Source organism: Oxyura jamaicensis, chromosome 26 (genome assembly GCF_011077185.1).
Source record: "Oxyura jamaicensis isolate SHBP4307 breed ruddy duck chromosome 26, BPBGC_Ojam_1.0, whole genome shotgun sequence".
NCBI lineage: Eukaryota > Metazoa > Chordata > Aves > Anseriformes > Anatidae > Oxyura > Oxyura jamaicensis.
The window spans coordinates 1,439,312-1,455,033 of NC_048918.1; the positions used below are offsets into that span (position 1 = coordinate 1,439,312).

Consider the following 15,722-nt stretch of genomic DNA (forward strand, 5'->3'; position numbering starts at 1 on the left):
GGCCGATCCCAGGCCTGCGAGGGAGCTGCTCCTCTGGGGGACAGGCGGTGGGGCCCTGCCCTGCGCCGAGGCTTTCAAAGCCGTGTGCGGAACGGGCGACGTCTTCCCCTCGCCATGCATCACCCTGCGGGTGCAGAGCCCTCAGTTTCCAGCTCTGCGAGAGGTGCAGCAAGGGGAATGGCCCAGAAGCGCACGTTTCACAGGGGTGAAAACGAGTCTCTGCTCCTGCGCGGGGCTCAGAGCCAGGAGTGGGGACGCGCCGGGGGCTGCCGCGATCCAAAGCTGCGCTCCCCGGGGCACCTCAGCACGCAGGCAGGGAGGTGAAGGGGCTGCTGGCCGGTGTGCAAAGGCCCAAAATCGGGATGGGAGAGGGGAGGAGGTGAGATTTGTAGATGCGGGATCCCCGTGGTGGAGGGATGCTGCAGGCACAGATGGAGCCAGGGACGCAGCAGAGACCCCGGGGCGAAATATCTGCTGGGGTGGTGACCGCGATGGGGCTGGGGAGAAAAAAAACAGAGCCGTGAGCTGCCTGCACCCCCTGCCCTCCTCTCTCTCCTCTCCGCAGACGTCGATGAGTGTGAGCGGGAGGACAACGCGGGCTGCGTCCACGAGTGCGTCAACATCCCCGGGAACTACCGCTGCACCTGCTACGACGGCTTCCGCCTGGCGCACGATGGCCACAACTGCCTAGGTGAGGGTTGGGGAGAGCACACGCGGCCGTCACGGCTCGGGGCCAGCTCACTGCCCTCTTTTTGCTAGAGGATTTATTGTACCGAGGCTTTGCTGCTGGGTAAATTGACCTCGGCATCTTTGCTCTTGGTGGGAAGCTGCGGCAACGCCAGCCTATGAACCGGCGTGGCTCAGGGCACAGCAGGTTTTAGAGGGTGCAAGCACCGAGAGCTCCTAGCAGATGGTTTTTGGAGACAAAGCAGGGCAAAAGATTTGTTTTCTCCCCCTTTCCTTGCGGGGGCACAGGATCCCCGTGCACCCTGCCTGGCTCTGTGCTGCAGACCCTCTCCTTGCTCGCTGTGCTGCCACCGACGAGCAGCAGCCGAGGGTTTTCTGCCTTCCCCAAGGCTGACGCATCGCCGCTGAAAGTTGGACGCCCCTTCCCCGCCAGCCCACGTGCTGAAAGCTGATAATCTCCCAATTACACATTTCAAACGTGTTCTTTGGGAGAGCTGCTGACAGGGGAGGCGGCTGAACCAGGGCACAGATGTGTCCCGTGCCACAACAGCCCTGCGGGGACAGGGACAGGATCGGTCCCTGTTGCACGGTGGTGATGCTGCGAGAGGATGCCCTGTGCTGGGACAAAGCCTTGCTGGATGGGAACTATCCGTCTGCTGGGGTAAAGTGGGCTTGGGGGCTGCTCACCGCTGCTGGATGAGGGCTGGGAGCCGCGTCCTGCTGTGCTGCCAAAGGCAGGACCAGCCTGCAGGGCTCGCCCGGGCGCAGCCGCCCGCTGGGCTCGTGCTTGAGGTCAGCCCCGCACCTGCCAAAATAGATGAGTTCATAGCAAATACGGTGGGGATGTGAACCAGGGAAGGGACCGGGTAAATAATCCCGGGGCCAAGACAAACCCGGCATCTGCCTCCGGAGAGGCCGCGCATCCTTCCCACCGCCCCAAACTCCATCCGGCCGTGGCCGAGCCGAGCCCGCGGCACAGCCCCAGGGCGGCCGCGCTGCCCGCACCCCGGCACCGCTTCCTCCCGCAGCACCCACGGTGGGGCCCGGAGCCACCCGCCCCCCCTCCGGCATCCGCAGCGTGAGCGGCGGCTCCGTGCTATTTTCTAATTAGCGTCTGCGCTGGGGTCATTAATGAGCTCATCACTTGGAGGGAGGAGAAGGCGGGGGGGGGGGGGGGGGGGGGGGGGGGGGGGGGGGGGAAGGGATTATGGCCACATACGCTTTGCATTAGCTGCCATCACCGGGAACTCTGCAGCCTCCTCGGTGAAGAGGGAGATTTACACAGCTGGAAGGAGGCGCAGGCGGGCGGCCCTGCCTTCCCCTCTCCCGGGAGGATGAGCCCAAGGAGAAGAAAGGGAAGCCGGGCTCGGCGAGCCGCAGACGTCATGTGTTTACAGAGCGGGGCGGGAGGGGAGACGCTGGGCTCGGCGGCCCCCGGGGCGAGGGGGGGACACGGGGGGCAGCCCCGGCTCCTTGCTTCAGCCCTTCCACGGTTCCTCCCAGCGGGGTTTAAGGGTGGCACAAATTTATCCCTCGGAGCCCATTTTACAGACGAGGATGTCGCTGCCCTCTTTTTTTTCCAGGGCTGTGTCAGGTTTTGCTCTTTACTCGCCCTGGGTGGGAAGCAGGGATGAGCCCCAGGGGGTTTATCCCCCACCTCCCCACCATGGCCGTGCATTCCCCAGTCTCTGAACGTCCCCGTTCAGCCAGGAGACAGAAACAAAGCAAGGTGAGAGCTTCCTGAGAAGCCTTCCCAGCTTCCCTCACCCTGGGAGCAGCGGCCAAGCAGGCAGCAGGAGCCCTGGCTCTCTGCTCCCGTGCCCTGCGCACAAAATAACCTGGAGTCACCAAGCACCACCCCAGGACACCAGCCCTGAGGTGGCCAGGTCCCTGCTGGGCACCCGTGGGAGAGCAGGACTGGGGAGCTGGGTTGGGGTATTGAGCATCCCCTCCTCGGGCGACCTTTTGAACTGGGACAGGAATTCAAGCCCTCGTCCTGCCACGGGGCTTCTGGCTGCTGCCCGCCTCGGTTGCGTTTAATAAAATCGGTATTAGGGCGGCGGAGTCTCGTTTCAGCCATTGGTTTTGAACAGCTGCCTCCTCATTTTTGTGCCGAGCTTTAAGGAGAAGTCACAAGACGTTAAGCCCTTGTTATAAGCGGGGGATTTGAGGGGAGTTACTGGCATCTGCAGGACAGAGCTTGGCTGGGACCAGCCTCCGAGGAAGCCGTGAGCCTCCAGCCGTCGAGTAGGGTGTCCCTTTTTGTCTGGCTGCAGCCACCCAGCCTGTGCCACCGCTTGGTGACAGCTCCCAGCTGGGGCTCCGTCCTGCTCTGAGCATCCCCAGGCTGCGGCATCCCTGGGGCTCGCACAGTGCCATGCCCCTGCACCGCCCAGACATGCATTTATCCACGTTTCTGCCCCAAAAGCAGGGGGTTTCGGTGCGTGCCGTGTCAGCCGAGCTGTGCCGTGTAGGATTTACGAAGAGGCTGTCCCCGAGCTGCTCTCCCAGCTTCTCCAGCATCCGCTGCTGGCAGAGCTCAGCTTTCGCCCAAGCTTTTGGCTCTGCAGTGCTTGAGTTCAGGGGAGGTTTTCTTTGGCATGGGGCCCCTCGGTCCCCCTGCCGGGGCCGTCACCCCTCGGGGACAGGAGCGATGCGGGGCAGCGGCACCGCTCCTGCGGCGTTTGGACGGGCAGGCAGGAGTTTTCATCTCCGCCGTCTCCTCCCTGAGCCCGGCTGCTGTAGGGGATTTGAGTCTCCTTAAAAGCAATTATCCCCACTCCGGGCTAAGGTTTCCCTGTTCCCCGTAATGAAGTCCAGGCGCTTCCCCAGCGGCAGCGGGGTCGGAGGGGCTGGCAGCGGGGGCGGCTGCGTTGCGGCCGAGCATCCTGGGCGCAGCCTGCCCGGGGATGTAGGGCAAGGAAAACCTCTGCGGTTTGGTGTTCCCATCTGTAAAACGGGGCCACCCCCTATTTTTTTATTTCTTATTTTTTGCCCATCGGCCGGAGAAGCTGTGTGGCCTCCGAGATCCGCGCCTTGATGTGCTTTGGCTTCGTCCCCTGCTGCGCTAAAGCGTCCCCCTTTCTTCTAGCTGGGGGATCACGGCTGTACAAAGGAGAAACAATTTTTGCCGCACATCAACCTCCCCCCCACCCCCCGTCGCCCTCTCTTCCCCTCGCTTTGGGGAGCCGTGCTCACCCCCCGCTGCCTTCCCTTTGCAGACCTGGACGAGTGCTCCGAGGGCAACGGCGGCTGCCAGCAGACCTGCGTCAACATGATGGGCAGCTACGAGTGCTTCTGCCGGGAGGGCTTCTTCCTCAGCGACAACCAGCACACCTGCATCCAGCGCCCCGAAGGTCAGTGCTCGGCGTCCCCCCGCCACCCTCCTTGCCCACCTTTGCGCTCCTGCACCTCCCTGATGAAGGACCCCGTGGGGAAACCCTCACCTCGTTGCTCGGGTCAGGTCCCGAGGACCAGTGGTGGGGTTTGCTCTGGCGGTGGCCATCTGGTGGTTGCAGGGAGCCCCCCCGAAGTGGTCAGTGGGCTCCTGCGATCGTCCCCCTACGACACATGGGTTTAGGCCCCCCCCCCCCCCGCCTCGGAGCAGGGAGCTTTGCAAATCCAAAAGCAAATTTGGTGAGAGCACACTGGGAGAGGACGCTGCAGGGCTCGTAAACATCTCCCGAGCGAAACCCTCGCAGGCCCCTTAATGAAGCACAATGACACCAAGCGGAGGATGTTAATTTGTACTCGGAGCCTTTTATTAAACAAAAGGTACCCGGAGATCCTCGCGCTGCCCTGCAGGACCCGTCCTTTCCTGCCAGCGCCGATCCCTTCGTCTCGATATCAGCTCTAAATTGCTGCCGTCTGGAGCAAGCTCTTAGCCAAAATACGAGGAAATGAGAGAGATTTTTTTTTTTTTTCTTGCATCTCTGCTGATTTTTATCTCTGCTGCTTGGCGAAGCAGCTGGCTGTTTTTTGCTTTCCTCCTTCCCAGCTGCGCTGGTCCCTCGAGCTCCCCAGGGAATCTCTCCCTGGCTGGGACGGCTCAGCAGCATCTCCCGCGTCCCCATCCCTGTGTGCGTGCCCAGGAGGGACGAGCCCCTTGTCCCTTCCCTGCCATCACGCAGGGACGCCGTGGGTGGCCCCGGTGGAGGCAGGTGCTGTTTTTTGAGTGTTTTTTTGAGCTGAGCATCTGTAGAGCATTGCTGGCCCGGGGAGGTTTGTGTCAGTTCTGCGCCCCGAGGGTGGATTCATCGCTGCCAGTCCCCACGCTCAGGTTCAGGAGAGGCTTCTCAGGAGAAAAGGGGAAAGGGTTGGAGCTGATCCCTGAGTTGTGAGCCTGGAAAATGAGGAGAACTGGGGACGGTTGTCTATTCATTCTGACTTTTCTCCTGCCTAGGGCACTGCCAAGGCAGAAGCAGTCAGTGCTGGAGAGCTAACCCTCACCAGCACGGCTGCCTCCCTCCTCCTGGGGTCCTCGCCAGCACCGAGCCTCCCTTCTCCTTCCCTGTCTCTGGCGCTGGCAGGCTTTCTCCTTTCCCTCTGCTCTTCTGTGGTCTCTCCTGCCCCGTTCTCCCTGCTGCTTTCCTCTCTCCCTCCTCGCTGTGAGCAGATGCAGGGGGTTGAAACCCTGTGGGGTTGGGAGCCCCCGGCAGCACCGTGCCCCTGTCCCTCACCGCAGGGCCCCGGGGATTGCCTCCCCGCGGCAGGGAGATGCTGGCACAAGCAGACGTGAGGTTTTGGTGAGCCCTGCAAGGAAATCTTCCCTTTGTGGCAAAAACCCAGGTGCCTTAGGCCCTGCCACGCTCACCCCAGCGATGCTCCTGGGTGCAGAGGAATGGGAAAGAAATGATCCCTGACTTTTGGGGTTCCCTGCCCCAACGCAAAAACCTCCTGGGCAGCACAAGCTCAGCCTGCCCTCCCTCCCCGAGGGGCAACCGGCAAAAGCAGAAGGGCAGAGCAGGGTCCTCGCGGCGCAGATGGCCGTGTGGCAGGGAGAAGAAGGATTAAAGGGCGTGCGAAGCTCCGAGGCAGCCCTGGTGTGAGCCCTGAGCTCCCCCCTAAAAGCTTTCCTTGCTTGGGGAAGCAAGGCCATGCCGCTGCCTGTGTGCAGGTGCACCCCGGGGTGCCAATTCCCTTCCAGATTGGAGCCCCCCCTCCCTCCCTTTGGTGTGCAGGGGGGTGCAGCCGGGGAGCACCCAGCTCCTACGGGTGCTGCTCATCCCCAGGCATGGGACGGGTGGGCTGGGCCCCAGAAATGCTCATGGGGTGGTCTTGAGTCAGCTGCGAGCCCACCAGGGTGACCCCGAACCCAGTGCATTGGGCTTGGGCTTATTGTGCCCCTTGCCGAGGTCCTCCCTCGCCTCCCCCCAAGTTTTTCCCCCCTCATTTTGCCCCCCGCACGCCCCTGTCCCACCCCAGACGTCTTTCTGCCACCGGTGACCTGCGCCCGCAACCTTCTGGAGCTTTCCTTTGCTTCCTTCTCTCTTTTTAGAAGGAATGAACTGCATGAACAAGAACCACGGCTGCGCCCACATCTGCCGGGAGACCCCCAAGGGGGGCATCGCCTGCGAGTGCCGCCCGGGCTTTGAGCTCACCAAGAACCAACGCGACTGCAAACGTAAGGAGCACCCCCGGGGCTGGGCACGGGGCATCCACAGCCCCCGGTCCTGCTCCGTACCCTCGTCCCAACGTCACAGCCCCCCGATAGCAGCTGCTTTATCGAGCCTGAAATGGCACGACAGGGGATCCCGGAGGTGCAGCGTGCCTCGATCCTCTCCCACCAGCTTTGCTTTCCCCCAGGGAAGGTGAGCAAGGGGGGGGGGTGATTGGCACGGGAGGAGCGCAGGAATCCTCCCCGCGGGGCACGCGGTGCTCTCAGCCCGTCTGATCTCCTGCCAGCACCTCGCTGCCACTGCCAGGCTCGTTGGATGTGCCTTTCTGTGTTGAGGCAACTGTTTGTGTTTTGCTTCTCGCTCGCCGTCGGCAGCAAGCGTGTAAAATTGCTGATGAAACGGAGGGTTAATCCCACGAGCCTTTTTTTCCCTAGGAGCTAAAGGCAAAGGGCGCCTCGCCTCCCCGAGAGGGCTGGCAGGGATTCCCGGGAGCACCTGAGTCATTCTGCAGCCCGTCGAAGTCTCGCCCTTCCCCTTGTGCTCCCCGGGGACCAGCCCTCCGGTCCCTTTCCACCAGACCCACCGGTGGAAAAATCTGCCAAAAATAAGCAATAAATCAGAGCTCGCACCTTGCGAGATCCCGCAGGGAAGGCTGTGAAGGGTTTTAGAAATTATCCAGGAGGGAGAGACCTGTCCTAGGACTTGGTTGAGGTTTTCCACGCCAGCTTTACGCTGTCCTTTGGTGCGTGCCCAGCCTTGGGGGGGGGGGGTGTCGGGAACGAGAGGGGCCGCGTCCCCCCGTGACCGCTGCGCTTTGCCTCCGGCAGTGACCTGCAACTACGGGAACGGCGGCTGCCAGCACACCTGCGACGACACCGACCAGGGCCCCAAGTGTGGCTGCCACGTCAAGTTCCTGCTGCACTCGGACGGCGTGACCTGCATCGGTAGGTGCCAGCGTCGCCTGCCGCACCGCGGGGCTCGCGCTCACCCCACGCGTTTCGGTCTTGGCTGGATGAAGGATTTCTTTGGGCTTTTGGGCTGGGGAGCTTCTTTTTGGCTTGGAGTTAAAAGGGTTGGGGTCAGAGCTGCTCGGTGATGAAGCTGAAAGGGTTGAGATGGGAGCCGCTCGGTGATGCTGCGTGCACCCACCAGGCTCGGTGACGCGCCGCCACGCCACCGCCGGGAGCAGAAGTGGCTTGGGGGATGCTGGAGGGGACGCGTGGGGACAGGTTGGCGTGCCAGAGTCCCCGCCTGTCGTCGTGCCCCTGGAGGGAGAGCGGTGGCATTGTCACTGTCACCCGGGTGCCACTATCTGCCTTAGGGCTCGCTGTCCGGGGAGGCGCACGGAGGGGGCAGGTTTGGATGTGGCGTGATCGGTTCCAACTTGGCACCGCGGGGTCTCGGCTCAGGAACTGAGCCTTGCAAAACAAAAAACAAACAAAAAAAAAACAACACAAAAACACCAACCCGACAACCCAGCCACCCCAAAATTGTCCTTTTCCTGTGCGCGTTTTCGAGTTGTAAAACATCAGACAGAGGTAGGAGCTTTACTGGTTTCATATGCTTGCGCTGCTGAACAGCTGATTCGATTTAAAAAATATGTTACGTTTGGGGAGTGATTAAGTCTGCAAATTGCTCTAGACGTTTTAGTTCTTGCAAAATAAAAGAAAAAGGAGTTGAAAGCAACTGAAAGCAGCAGCAAGGTTTTGGCTGCTCCCATCCCCGCTGTGCCTGCACTGGGGACGCTCTGCGCTCCCCGCAGCCAGCCCCTCTGAGTGCCACCACCTTTGTGTCACCGCTGTCACCCTGCCACTTCATGTCACTGCTGTCCCCTGTGGTTAATCCCGGCCCCTCCTGGCTGCTTGCAGATCCCCTCCTGCCCCAGAGCAGCAGGGAGCCGGGCGGTGTTGGCTCCTGTGAATGCGTCTTCGCCCGTCCCACCTTGGCACCCGGCAGGGACCACCCCAGGAGCCCGTGGGGACGTTGCTGTGCTGAGGGAGGTGACAGCTCCTCCAGCGCAGCTCTCCATGAGTGATTTTTGCAGCCCGGGGTTCCTCTGCTCTTGTATTTGCCCTGCGTGGGGCTCCCCATGCGTGTGTGTGCGTGTGTTGGCTGTGGAGATGGGGGGGGACTCGGGAACGGGGCGCTTGGCACCAAAATGATGCTACCTGGTGAGAGCAGCTGGTGATCTGGGGGATGCACGAAAGGGATCTGGTTTCTGGAAGGTCTCAGTGCTCAGAGCCCTGGGTACCACAGGTGTGCGAGTGGGATTTCTGCATTTTATAAAAAAAACTCAGCCTTGGCCAAAATCTCCCCTTCCATCCCCAGTCCGAGCACCGCTGAGACCTCTCCCGCCTCCTCCAGTGCATCCCCACGAGCTCTCCCCCCACCCAACCTTCGCACAGGGGGAAATTAAACACCGTGACCGAGGCTTTCCAGAGCAGCATCAGCACAAAATCCCCCGGCTGCTGCCGATCCCGTCCCCGCAGCGCCGGGTGCTGCGGCCCCATCCCCTTGCACCACGGGACAGCCCCGTTCCGCTCCGTGCCCGCCCCGGGGGGGTCCTGGCCCCCCAGCCCCAGCAGGACCAGGGCGGGATGGTGCCCTGGGGAAGCCCAGCCGACAGATTTACGGCCGAGACGGGGGCCGAGGTACCTGCTCGGATATTTACAACCTCCCGGCTTTGTTTTACGGCTGGGGCTCGGCGAACAGCCCGCCCCGCTCTCCCAGCGCCCCGGTGCTCTCCGGCGCTGCCCCCTCCCCTCTTCTCCTTCTCCATTTCCTCCGAAATATTTCATCGTTTCAAGGGGAATAAAGTTTCCAGCGAGGGGAACGCAAACTCTCTCCCCGGGCTGCGGGCTTTGAAATCGAACGCGGTGCGTTTGATGGGCTGCTGGGGCAGGCCCCCGGCCCAGGTTCCCTTCAGATCACACCACGCGGCAGGAAGCACGAGCAGCCCCTCTGAGTGGCAGTTTCATTAGGCCACGGCCGGTGTTTTTCATTTTTCCGCTTTTTATTGCCGCTTTTAAAAACGCGGATAATGAATAACATGCCTCCGAGCCAAGCGGGGCCAGCCCTAATGGCTCCCAACATGTCTGCAGCATCGAGGGGGATGGGGAGCGGGGAGGGGAGGCCACTGACCTTGGATATTTATGTTTGTGCTCTAAAAGCAGCCTTAAAAGCAGAAGAAGGGGGGGGGGGGGGGGGAAAAAAAGGCCCAACAAATCGCCCTCCCAGTTAAAGCGCCGCGCAGCGTCGGGTCAGGGCAGCCCCGCGCGGGGTACGGCGCCCTCGGGGAGGTGCGAACCCGGCTGTTGTGGGTTTGCGTGGCCGTGGGTTTTTGCTTTCTGGGAGGATTCGTGAGGCGAGGAGGATGCTCACGGCGCAGCTCCCCTCCCGCTGGCGTTTGGGGCGCAGAGGGGCTGAGGCGGGGTGCTGAGCACCAGCAGCGGGGTGAGCCCGGAGCGGGAGATGTGGACGGGCAGGAAATGCGATTAGACGGGGAAGGAAACCGAATCCGGCTCGAGGTTTATGGCAGATTTCCTGAGCTGTGCTTGGCGGCAGCGCGTGGGATGCTCCCGTGCGTCGCGGAGCCGGGATGGTGCCGGATCGGGGCTGGGGAGAGCAGGGCGAAGAGGCCGTGGGGTGGATGGAAAGGCTCTGGGAAGGGGAAAGCAGAGCCTGGGGACACGAGGCGGGTGGCCGTGGTGTCACCGTGCGTGCTGCTCTGAGCACGCTGGCCTCACCGGGAGGATGAAGGCAGGTCCCTTCTTGGCACTGCAGAGCCACGGGAGCTCTGTGTCCTCGCCGACGGGTCCCCTGCCCTTGGCTTGAGCCTCCTGGCACAGCACGGGCGCAGGGCGAGCTGCATTTCCTCCTCTCTTTTCCCTTTTCTCCTCCCTCCCCTCCGCGTGGACCCGGCGTTGCTTCTCATGGAGCAGGGACGCGGGCGGCTCCGCTCCGTCCCGTGGGTGCAGGGTTCCATCCCTGCGTGGGAGCAAACCCAGGTGCCAGGGCGCCTCATCCCCTCCCCAGACTGACCAGGATGAGGAGGGACAACTCCCAGCTCAGTGCCACGGCGCCTAAAAACACTCCCCAGACATCCCCTGGAGAGCTCCCAGCACCCGGGTGCACCAGCGCAGGGGGACGCCGAGCACCCCAAGCACCCCACCTTGGGCTCCCGTCGCCTCAGCCAGCTTTGCCGCTAAATCCGAGCGTCTCAAGCGCACCCGGTGGGCTGGGGTCGTTCCTTGCCTGTCTGCCCCCTCCCTGCGTTTGCAGCCCCGTGGGTGAGCACTAATTTTGCTCCCTTGGGAGCGAGGGACCGTTCCCCGGGACTAACGGGCTCCGCACTAATGCTCCTCGCAACCTGCTTTCTCCCGTGCCTGCCGCGGTGCTCGAGCCCACGGTCAGCGGAGCGCGAAACCGGCGGGGGCTTGGAGAGGCTGGGGGTGACTTCGGACAGGGCGATGGAGGAGTTGGATAGCACGGCACCCTGATTTTGGTTCTTCTGGGAGGTGGGGGAGAAAAAAAATGATAAAGGGCCCGTTTCCCCCAGGCTGGAGAGGCAGCAGAGTAGCAGTAATTGACGTGCGACACCAAACGAGCTCCTTGCTGGACACTGTTTCTAAATCACTTTTTTATAATGTTAAACAGGGGAGAGACACTTCCAGCAACACGTTATCCTTGAGACGTTTTCTAATGGTAAATATTTTTGTTCTCTCTACCTCCGCGAGGGGATCTAACCGCCGGCGTGCTCTCACCTCCAGACCGTAACTCGGGGGGCTGAGCGGGCGGACTAACTGCATGCCTCGCTTCGCACGGCCGCCGGCCCCACTAACCATCCCCTCTGCTGCTGCTTTCCAACCCGGCCTCGGGCTGCGAACAGCCTCTGCTTTTGGGGAGAGAGAGAGAAAAACCCCTTCCCTGGCTGCGCTTGCATGACGCGGGGCGCTCACCTTGCCCGGGCATGGGGTGATGGTTTCCTTCCCGGCGGGGCAGCGCCAGCGGCGATGTTTGTGATCTTTGTCCCCAAACCCCGGCCAAGGCGCGCGGTGAGAAGTGGCCGGCGGTGTCCCTGGGGCTGTGTGACGGGGGGAGATGCCCGTGCCCGTCTCTGCGGCCGTAGCGAAGGTGGGAGCAGTTGCCACCCGTGCAGGAGGGCAGTTAAAAAAGGTGTTTGCAGGAGCCGTGCCGCAAGCCTGGCGTGCCTGACACTGCTTGGACAGGGCAGGGCTCTCTCCCTCGGTGCTTTCTGCTGGGGAGCCCTCACCGTGCGCCCTCCACACCCCCTCCTCTCTTCCCTTCCCGTGCCCCAGCGGGTGTCCCTGGCAGAGCTGACTCAGCAGCACCCCAAAGTGACACCGCTCCCTCCGCGTGCCCAGGAGCCCCCACACCATCACTGCAGGATCCCAGGAGCCACCCCAGCTCTTGGTGACACGGCAGTGCTCCCCGGGCTCTCCCAAAGTTACCCCTTCCTGGAGCCCCCCTGCAGGCACAGGTGGGGACATCTGGGGGCCTGGCACGTCCCAGAGTGGCTGCTCACCGTGCTGACAAATTGCTCAGAGGCTCTCTCGCAGCGAGCTTAGCTTGGACTTGGCACCGTGGCTGCTTCTCTGGGGGTTTTCCTTGTAATCACTGCAGCACCAGGGAGGTTCGAGCCCTGCCCCGAGGCCAGGCGACGCCTCTGCTCTGCCAGCCGGGACGTGGGGCGTGCTGAGGGCTCAGCACTTTGCCTGCAGCCAGGAGGCTCCACTGGGGACGCGCTGGGTGCACGCAGCCTCCCGGCGCGCTCGGGTGTGCAGCTCCCCGCTTTCTGCTTCGGGGGGCTCTGCAGAGCCTTCCCTTGGGCAGGATCAGAGGGAGTTTCAGCTCGGAGCTGAGCAAAGCTGGTTCTAATCACCCCGACTGCCCCACAGTTATCTCAGAAAGCTCGTGGGGCTGACGTTTCCCTGCGGGTGGAGGCGAAACCGGAGCGCAGGCGGGCAGGGAGGGCACGCTTGGACCCGGCGCGGCATCGGGGCGATGCAGGGGCATGGTCGTGGCACGGCAAGGCTGGGACAGAGCGAGTGTGTGTGTGTGTGTGTGTGTGTGAGCGTTTGTGTGCGCACAAGCTGCTTTGTCTTCTCCCTCCCTGAGCGACAGGGGCCCTCGCCAAAGCCCTGTGTGGTTCGGTGACTCATGCTGGCTCGCACCAAGCTCGCAGCAGCCCCCGGGCTGCCAGCACCACCAAACAATGCTCCTCTCCCAGGGCCGGCTCCCGAACAGCCCCACAGCACCCGGCCCCAACCCTTCGCTGCCTCTCAGGTACCCCAGGAGCCCGTGGCCTGCTCGCAAAAGCTTTTTTTTGCAAGCCCTGGGATGCGCCCCCCCCCTTTGCTGTGTTGTCCTCGGTCACCCCAAAAGCAGCGTTCGCTCCGAGCACGCCGTCTCATCTCTGCAGCGACCCTGTTAAACCAACCCTGCCGGGGCTCCCAGTGCCTGAGCCGCCGGGACAGAGGCCGAGTTCAATTCTTAATCGAGCCCCCAGAAAGTTTCCCTTCCCCTCGGCGTAACGTCGCCGGCCCCATCGTGGCCAGGCTGCGTGCGCCGTGAGGACCCGGCTGCGGGATCCGTATCTGCGCAAAAAAACCAATCCCTCCCCGGCCGTTTTGTAATCGCGCCGGCCATTAATTTTGTGAGCTGGTCCCTTTGTTCTCTTATTACGGGACATCATAAAAATAGCAGCGGCAAGACGAGCACAGAACGATCCCAGCTCCGTCGCCCTGCAGCGGGTGGTTGCGTGGCTCAGCCGTTCGTGCCCCACGCGGCTCTCGCAAGGAGCGGCAGGACCTGGGGTTTTGCTCTTTCCAAGGAATTTCTTCAAGGCATTTTCATGTCGGGTTCCTTGAAGCCCGAGCGCCTCATTTATCCGAGCGACCAGCCCTCTGAAAGGAATACTTTATTACCCTTTGTGAACAACTTAATGCACTTCGAGCCATTGTTCTGGTGGTTAGGACCGAAATTGAAGATTGATCTCACAGGGAAGCTGTCAAGCTGAAAATGCCTCATTTAAATTAGTGTCCCTTCTAGTTTTACCAGCAACAGCTGACTTTGATAATACTGAAATAATTAGCTTTTTTTTTTTTTTTTTTTTTAACTGGATTTTTTTTCCACTGATGCTGCCTGCGTGTGTGTGTTCTAATTTTACAAAACCTCTCCCAAATTAGCCTGCGACGTCGGACCGGCCAGCGCGCCCGCCTGTGCCGAGCCTGCCAGTGGGTGACACGTGGGGACAGGGGACACGGACGTGGGATGCGCAAGTGTTGGGAGTGGATTTTGTGGGAATTGGAGCTCGGAGAGAGCCGGGGGGCTTTAGTGAGGGTGGGAGCAATGGCTGAGTGCTCTGGGGGTGCTGGGGTGCCCCATGAGAGCTGCTGGGGGTGTCTGGTGTGGGACCGGGGCTGTGCGCGCCCTCCAAGTGTGTTTTGCACACCTGAATTGTGACAGCCCCGGGTGTTTTGGGGTGAAAAGCTTGGAACTGTCCCTGGGTTGTTTTGGGGTGAACAGCCTGGAACCGTTCCCGGGCGTTTTGGGGGTGAACATCTTGGAAACCGTCCCCGGGTATCCCCAGGAGCGGTGCTGGATTCTCCAACCACAACCTGCCGATCTGTCACCCGTTTGCACCATGAGGGTTGCTTTGAGTCTCCTAAGGAGCCCCAAAGCATTTTTCCCTTCGTTTTTCCCGGTGTTTCTGGCCGAGCCTCCTGCTGGTCGGGCTTACACCACGCTGCCCCCTCACCCAGCACCAGCCCCCGGCTCCTGCCTGGTGGCAGGAAAGCCCCAAAGCCTCACCCTGCTGGGGCGTAACTCGGAATGGCAATTCCTCCACCTCGGGGCTGCCAGCCCTCGATCCCACCAGATCCTGTTCCTGGGGGACCCAGGACCATTTCCCAGGAGCTGAGCAAGGCAGGATGAATCCTGCAGAGCTGCTTCTCCCTCTGCCTCCATGGAGCCGCCTCCGTTGTTCCCGCGTGCCCCGGCTGTGCCACCGACCTCTGCCCACTTCTGAAGCGCGAATTACTGGAAGGCAGGAGGGTTCTGCAGGGGCTAGGACAGACACCAAGAAATCTGGGTGCTTTGCCCTGCCTGCAGCCTGGGATGAGCCAAGCATCTCGCCTCCAAAACCCACGGAGAGCAGCGGCCGGGCGTTGTAAAGGCAGCGAGCGCCACCGAGGTGGAAAATGCTGCGGGACTGCCGGCGTGCAGCCGGGCCCTGAGCTGAAATCGTGCCTCAACCCCAAAGCACTCCCTTCGTGTGCTCAGGGGGTTATTAACTGGGGGGCTCCCAGGGCCGATGTAGCCGAGCAGGGAGGGTCGCAGCCTCTGCCTCTCCCCGCCCAGCAGCAGCAGCACGTTTTGGGCAGCGTGAGCCTCAGCCCCGGGCTTTTTCTCTCTTTCTCCCCGCAGAAACGTGCGCCGTGAACAACGGAGGCTGCGACAGCAAGTGTCACGACGCGGCCACGGGCGTGCACTGCAGCTGCCCCATGGGCTTCATGCTCCAGCCCGACAGGAAGACGTGCAAAGGTAGGGAGGTGCTGTCACCCTTGGGTGCCTTCACTTGTGTCCTCAGAGCCCTTAGCAAAGGCTCGGTTTTGGCTCAGCTCCGCGTTGCCCACGGTGTTTGCAGCCAGGGGTGGAGAAGGGGGAACGTCCCCGTGCGGGGCTCCTGGGGTGTGGTGGGCACCCACGGGTGCTCTGCTCGAGGGAGGATCCGGCGAGCTGGGGCCAGGCTTGCAAAGCTTTTCGGGTGTCTGCTGAGATGGGAAAAACCCAAATTCTGATCTCCTTGTCTATTTTAAAGATGCATCCAAATGCATCAGCGCCCTGTCCTGCCAACCTGGCGCCGTGCACGCAAGGGGAGCTGCTCTCCCTTCCCATAGCCTGGCCAGGTCCTAGGATCCCCCGGGGACTCCCGGGGACCCAGCTCAGCCCTTTACCCCCCCCCTGTGTCTCCTGGGGCTCCCTGGGGACCCAGCTCAGCCCTGAAGCCCCCCCTACCCCAGCCACACGGTGGCATGGAGCTGGCTGCCCCAACCCCGGGGGTGCTTTAGGGACTGGTGGCCACAGGGGTTGATGAAGAGGGTGGGGAAATCCCGGAGACCCTGGCTGCGGGGTGATGGCAGCCCCGTTGTTTCTGCTCCTTCGGAGCTGGCAACGGGAGCCTCTTAGCTAAAGGTGCCGCGGTTGGCCCCAGTCCCCCGGGGAAGGGCAATTTGGGTCAAGCTGGAGGCAAATTGGGGTGTGCGGCTCTGCTGGGGTGACTGCGGGGGTCTGCTGGCCGACTTCAAGCACCGGGTCCCGCGTGGGCGATGCTTTGGGATGCTGCAAAGCCCTTCACGCTCCCGTGGACGTCCCCGTGCGTCTGCCAGGGGAGAA

General features: G+C 62.2%; 1 protein-coding gene across 6 annotated transcripts in view; it reads left to right on the forward strand.

The window, feature by feature from the left end:
• The window catches only part of SCUBE3 (signal peptide, CUB domain and EGF like domain containing 3), a 33,286-nt gene that overhangs the window by 9,299 nt on the left and 8,265 nt on the right, over positions 1-15,722 (forward strand). For 4 of the 6 annotated variants that reach the window (XR_004756139.1, XM_035346802.1, XM_035346803.1 and 1 more), the window contains exons 3-8: positions 566-691; positions 3,909-4,043; positions 6,185-6,310; positions 7,133-7,249; positions 10,962-11,009; positions 14,754-14,870. Coding sequence is in view for 5 of the 6 variants with exons in the window: in XM_035346802.1 (XP_035202693.1) it covers positions 566-691; positions 3,909-4,043; positions 6,185-6,310; positions 7,133-7,249; positions 10,962-11,009; positions 14,754-14,870 (669 nt within the window). In the remaining variant the exon portion in view is untranslated. The remainder of the gene's footprint in view (positions 1-565; positions 692-3,908; positions 4,044-6,184; positions 6,311-7,132; positions 7,250-10,961; positions 11,010-14,753; positions 14,871-15,722) is intronic. The other 2 variants (XM_035346806.1, XM_035346807.1) reach the window with 1 other exon arrangement.